Here is a 6,978-nt window from a genome sequence, read left to right as displayed (position 1 = left end):
ATGTTTTTCATACGACATGCAGTCAAATATTCAAGTACGGTAAATAATCAAAAACTTTTACTTACTGACTGTAGTACCTTCGACCGTCACTCGATCATTTTCAACAGTACAACACTACTGTAAATGATTGAAAATGATCGCGAGACGTTCGAAAGTACTACAGTCAGTAAGTAAAAGTTTCTGATTATTTATTTAAATATTTGACTGCATGACGTGTGAAAAACATAAAAAGGTGTGTGAATAGAAAGACTTTACAGTGCCTCCACCTACAACTGTAGGTCTATTCATCTCTCATTACCCACGCACAAGCCTAGAGCTCATGTGGGCATCACCATCAGAAAAAAATGTTGTGTGCGAATTCAGCTTTATAATAGTATCAAAATCCTTGCAAATCAATCATTTTTATTCACCAACCTGTAGCCAAAAGTAGATCGTGCCCAGACCAAAGCAGAGGAAAGCACCGAAAATATGTATGGCAAACACATTTGTTTCCTGGAAGTTGGCCACTAGACTGAGTCCCAAGCAGGAGAGCAGACCAAGCCACACGCCGATCTTGTTCAAGGTCAACACTTTGCTGGGAAAATTGCATTCAACGCAATACTGGTAGACATGACAGTAGCGTACATACACAGATATCGCCACTGAAACACACATTGATTTTATTCATTTATTCAATCAATTTTCTGAGAAATTATCCGTGAGTATTTGAATAATCCTTATATAATATAATATTTTAGTGATAATAATATGTAATTTTTCTCTCATGTTTTGGTTTTCAAGCATCATTTTCAAGTTCTGAGAGTTTATTGAATGTAATCATTCTATTATAATCGGTTTTTAATCAAATCAAATTAAAAATTTCTAGTATATTTCTTTGTGGACTGAAAAGTGGACTCAAATCATTTTAAGTGGATAGCATAACCTATAATTTTTATTCATTCATAACTCTACCTTCATTGTATTATCATTCATCCCATCATCATCAACATCTATAGTGAGGTCCACGTTATAATGACAGTATTTGATCAACTTTGGTTTTGCTATCCTTGTCTATCATTCGACAAAGCCGGTGGTACTATCCTTTTCTAGGTCCACAACGATGCCAATAATTATGTTATTTACAGTGTAGAAATATAATTAATTAATGCAGAGAATAGGCATCGCTATTCTTCTATCTTTATCCACTGCCATTATAACGTGGACCTCACTATAGGCTTAAAATACTTCTAGAAAGTCGCCTTTAAATAATAAATATCTAAATTCAAAAAATCTACTTTGTGAGAGTAATTAAGAACTGAAAATTTTGTGAAGTGAACAACTACAAGACTTATCCTATTTCGGACTATGTGTAACCTTATCTAAATTTGGGAGAGGAATAGCACAAGGTTACCTTATTTTTTCTCCCTCTATTATTTTTGATAATGTACTTATTGTATGAATCAATAAAGAAATAAATGAATGAAATTTATCGGTAACTCCAATATTGTGAACACAGTATAAGGAATCAAATCAATTTATTTATTCAATTTATTGTTAAATGCTGGCAATGAAGAATTTAATTAATTGGTTTTTAATTATTTATCTGAATTGAATATTCCTAGTTTGTATATTTTTGAACTCAAAATCTGTGTCGAATTGTTTGAAGTGGAGAAACATAACCTATCTCTTGGAACTAATTTCTTCTTGGAAGGCGCTACATCCTATAGTGAGCCTTGGCCTCCGCAACTAACAACCTCCACGCATCTCTATCGTTGAATGTGCCTGTTTTTAAACAAATTTGGAAAAGGGATAGTTTTGGGCTGAGCCTGTTTCTCCTTTTTCCAATATTTTATATTAGCCTATAATTCGTGTTTATTTCCAATGAAAATAAATAAATTCTTTTTTACATTTAATAATTATTTCGCGGAAGCCCAACCACACTGAAGACCTCTGCTACTGCAAATATTGACAACAGGGTGAACAGCTAGAGGGAGATATATTCTTTACATGAACTTGGGCTACATAATATAATAGGCCTAAGCAAATTTCAAGAGTCTGTTGAAAATGAACGCTTGCCGTTCGAAAGTATTCCAGTAAGTAAGTGAACAGATTTGTTCATTTACTTAAAATAATCGACTGCACTTCGTGTAAAATACATCCAAAAAGTGTGTTCATACTTGTATACTAATTATACAATACTGTTCTACTGTATATGGATAGATACAATACATATACCAATATTAAACATGAAGAATATCCACTAGGAAACAAATTATTTTAAGGTGGAATATTACTAAGATTCTTTGCTTGACAATAAATAATATGACTTCTCTAACACATCATTTGATACCCAGGCAATTTTCTTTAGCATCCGCGTACTCCAGAAAGCAAATAATAGAGCAGTCTGGGAATTGAAAATGCAGGTCAAAAATATTACAAATTTTTGAATGTCACTTCCAAACTCTATAACAATTTTTCCCTACAGTGAGATCAGGTTATAAAACCAGCATCTGATTAACATTGGTTTGCTTTCCTTGTCTGTCATTAGACAAAGCCCATAGCACTATCCGTTCACAACTCCACACCGTTGACAAAGTTTTGTAGACTATGTAGAAAATAATGAACTGCCGAGATATTTCATCTCAATTATAGGAAATTATTATGAAGAACTATATTTTCTTGACTAATAAAATATTTCTAAGATTTAGTTGATCATTGAAACAACAATTAATGTTGTCAGATCAGATATACCGGGATAGCTTGAATCACAACTATCTACTACTATAGAAGGCGGTGGTGAAAGAAAAGTGGCAGCACTGCCTCCCTATTTTCCATGAAATTTTCAATGACGTTAATCTCAATTAGAAGACAAGTGATTCCCTCTCGAATTGTTATGACTAGTTTTTATGCTTTTCAAAGTTCTTTCGAATTTCCCATGCAAAAAAAAGTTAGATACTTACACATGACCGAGCACATATTTATCAGTTGGCCGAATACACAGCTTTCTGGAGCCCTTGTACCTGCGTCACTTATGTAAGGAAAATATGGTTCCACATGCCCTTTCATCACGGCATATATGTATCTAAAATGTTGAGAAGTATATTATGCAACATATTTTTGTTGAAATATAAAGAGTAAGAATAAGAATAATTTTTTTATTCCTTTTTTACACGAAAACAATGCTATCGGAAACGTCAAACAATTAAAATTATACATTGTAAATACATTCTAATGGAATAAAAGTTTTATTCCTTCAGGGCACAAACAATGCTATTGGAAACCTCTATTTGAGGTTTCCTCCATAATTATATGTAAATGTAAATTATATATAACAATAATATTGAGTATCCAAAGCTAACAGATGAATTAATAATCTGTTTACAATTGCATATTTACTTATAACTATCAATTATATTTTAAATAAATTCGATTTGAATTATTCAAGTGTATAGCGAGGTGATAAGAATGGATCACATCATGGAGATTGCGCAATATATCGTAAGCTATGAATCATACCAAGTGTTGCATGCTATCTTTGCTATTATGAGGTTTCATACAATATTATAGGATTCATTGGACTTGAATTTCCAATTTATTTCTTACATATACAAACAAAAAACATATTTAGAAATGACTAAAGAGTTCGAAACATTTTCTGTTAGAATATAAATATTAAAAGAGTGCTATGACTTCTCATTTTTATTGATACTCTAGGAGTAATTTGAAGGGAGGAAGTAGGCTAATTTTAAAGGAAGGAATATTTTTGTTAAGTATACACTCCCTTCAAATTTTATTGCAGAGGTGGAGCCTATTTTATCGCCTGCTGTAGAAATTTTCCTTTCGTTTTATTTTTACAATATTTTACTATATATCTTTACGATCTATCTTGTATTATTTTCACTAAGATAAATAATAATAATAAAAATACTTCACTCACATGGGCTACTTTTTAACAAATTAATAAAAACTATATAAAAATCTTGAAGTACCCTTCATTTTTTAAAAACTTTAAAATAGTTCAACAACTAGTTCCGACCCTAACTTAGGTAATTTTTCAACTTGAAAATGTCCTAAGTTGGGGTAGAAACTAGTTGTTGAACTAAGATATATCACATGTTATCGTGAAGGCGTGAACGCCTCTTTATAGATGTTATGCTCTTAATTGGTTTTCAAGAGGTTCACAGATTTCAACACAGCATTTTTGTCTTCCAAATAGCCTGATAAGAGGTAAAGGTATTTTGAGGTGGGAGATTCAAAGAAGTCAAGCTTCCCAATACATGATTAATTTGTAATCAAGCTAATGGTTTACTATGTGCATTGCCTTTTGAGTTGTGAATCAATTCTTCTGATTAAAATGTCAACTTTTGCAATGACCGTCAATTTCCAAATGCTAACAAGATAAGAATTCAATGAACGATATCAAGTCTTTAGAAGAGTGTGTTTGTACGGTTTTGTGATGCTTTTCCACATTCAAGCATGATACAAAATGTTTTTCTGTAACACTCTTAAAATAATATAATTTTTTAGCCTGTGCGCTGAGTGTCCTAACCAAGACATCTACTACTCAACATCTTAAAAATCATATATAAAATTTCTAATTTGAAATATAAATATATATATTTTTCAAGTAAAAAATTAATTTTGTAACACTTCATGCCCATATCCCAGACATAAGCTTATTAAATTGAATACCCGTGGTTATGTGGGTGATGAATTGAGATTAACAATATTCATTCGTTTGGTTTCTTCCGGTGGAGTTTATTACGGTCTAAGTTTGATAACGCCGACTGGGTTATCAGAGTAAACGGAATAAGCTTGGTTCTACACGTTCCAGTCATCCAGCATTTGCACATAGGAATAAAATATTTTGGCATCGTATATCAAAACAAAGTTTGGGTATAAAAGTATTACCTTAGCTACAAAAAATAATTATTCCCTGATAAGTGAGATAATATTATTTAAAAATATTGTTACAATGTTTTACAGTAATAGTATGGCAATTGTTTATCAATGAATACTATAATAAGTGTAATGAAACATGTCTGCTCGTTTCATGAACAATCATTCTCTTAGTCTAATCAACGACGCCCAACTTGGGTCTGCATACAAAGAAATCCAGGAAGGTCAATGACGAAGGATAGAAATATGAATTATGAAGCCACTAAAAATAGGAGCTTCTTCTACAAGATTGGATTTTTGAGAGTCTCATGCCATGCTAAAGATACGTCTTTAAGTAACAATTTGATATGTTTTTTATCACTTTTAAAAGAATTGAGTTTGATTACCTAGTAGTTCTTAATTTTTTGAAAAATAATTCGGTTTGTTTACCAAATAAAACACAATAGTTCAATTCTCAATATGAGTAGTTAGGCTATCTCTAGTACATTTGAAAAAAATTAAAGATCAATCAAGAGTGAATATTTATTACAGAGTTTAGCTCAACATAAATGTAACACATGAAAACTGCATGGATTAATAGATAATATGACATGATTTTTTTTAATAGTAGTAAATTTTAATGTGAAAATTCTTACAGAATTTAGTTCAACATAAATGTAACACATGAAAACTGCATGGATTAATAGATAATATGACATGATTTTTTTTAATAGTAGTAAATTTTAATGTGATTATGTTTCTGAGAAAGGATTAGTTCATTCTTTACTGTCGTTAATTTTAGCATGTTTGAATATACCCTCAGTTTGTGTCCCACAAATACGACAGCGTGAATCAACGCGGTAATAGTTTATAGCGCACTTCTGACAGAAGAAATGGTTGCACCTTGTAACTACAGGATCAGTGAAAGTATTTTTGCAAATAAAGCATTTGTCACATGTAATCTCAACAGGTGGCTGAATTTCAAAATTATCGTTGCTACAATCATTTTGTAAGTCTTCCATTTGCCATCCAAATTTGTAGTCAGAACGGTCATGTAAAAATATACAGCTGTCACCAAAGCCACAGAAACCAGTTTCTTTGAAATCTTTACAGATATCGGGTTGATAGTCCCAGCGGACAGTTGTTCGCAGAAACACCGGCTTTTTTAGTGGACCTTTGTTTGATGATGATCGATTATCAGGATCTAAGTATCTTGTAGCTCCTTGGTCAACAGGCCCATCAGGGAAAGATGATTTTTTAGACTTGTAAGAGACTGAAGTATTATATTCGATGTCTGTATTACCAGTTGTACCTCGTGTAGACCTGGAAGAGGCTTGAGAACTATTACTTTTAAAACTCTTATCGGGTACTTCACTTTCATCATAGTCATCAAGTTGTCTCTTTCTAATGGTTTGATTGAATTTCCTTTTCTTGAAAAGGCTCTGTTCATTTCCAGGTGAACCCATATTACTTATCCAAAAATCTTTACTGGAACTCTCTATATTTTTAAGGTTAGAGAAACTGTTGAGCAAAGACTCTCAAAGTGCATAGAATTACGGTATTCTTTAAAATTATATCACTGTCCGATTCATTCAAAATCAAACTTTCATCACTTAACAATAAAATTATTTTTTAACGTGATTCGAAATGTCAGTAGATGCAATAAATTATTACAACGTAATACTTACGTTCCCACAAACGTCGATGGCAAAACAATGAACAACACTACTGGGATTAAATGCAAGCCTTTTATGATCATTTTGAAAATTATATTCTAGTCATACAGAGAAAAAAATTATTTCTATAGAGAGTTATTCATATCCGCAACAAAAGAACAAAGTGATTCAAAGCTTTCTTGTTTATCAGTCGACAAAAATAAATTAGTTTTCTGAATTACCACAACTTGACAACAATACGGCGTCTGGCGTCTGCCACAGAACAGCTGTGATGACATATGAAAACTTCAAACCAGCTGTTACCTATTTTATCTGGTATTTTATCTTTATGAATTCTATGCATTTGAATAGTTTCTTTCTTCTATTTCCATTCTTTAATTTTTTATTTCCACTTATATTTTTGCTTCAATCCTTGAAAAGTTGATTTCCTCATTTTTGTCTATTG

General features: G+C 31.8%; 1 protein-coding gene across 2 annotated transcripts in view; it reads right to left on the bottom strand.

Annotated features, from left to right (window-relative positions):
- Positions 1–6,978, bottom strand: part of LOC111058831 (DNA damage-regulated autophagy modulator protein 2) — a 15,083-nt gene extending 8,105 nt beyond the window's left edge. The window contains exons 1-3 of one of the 2 annotated variants that reach the window (XR_005571866.1): positions 6,546–6,978; positions 2,940–3,061; positions 415–641 (exon numbers count right to left, since the gene is read on the bottom strand). Coding sequence is in view for 1 of the 2 variants with exons in the window: in XM_022346404.2 (XP_022202096.2) it covers positions 415–641; positions 2,940–3,061; positions 6,546–6,616 (420 nt within the window). In the remaining variant the exon portion in view is untranslated. The remainder of the gene's footprint in view (positions 1–414; positions 642–2,939; positions 3,062–6,545) is intronic. The other variant, XM_022346404.2, reaches the window with a different exon arrangement.

Source organism: Nilaparvata lugens, chromosome 7, assembly GCF_014356525.2.
Source record: "Nilaparvata lugens isolate BPH chromosome 7, ASM1435652v1, whole genome shotgun sequence".
NCBI lineage: Eukaryota > Metazoa > Arthropoda > Insecta > Hemiptera > Delphacidae > Nilaparvata > Nilaparvata lugens.
Note: the sequence above shows the minus strand (reverse complement) of the source record. Positions and strands in the feature narration are given on the sequence as shown.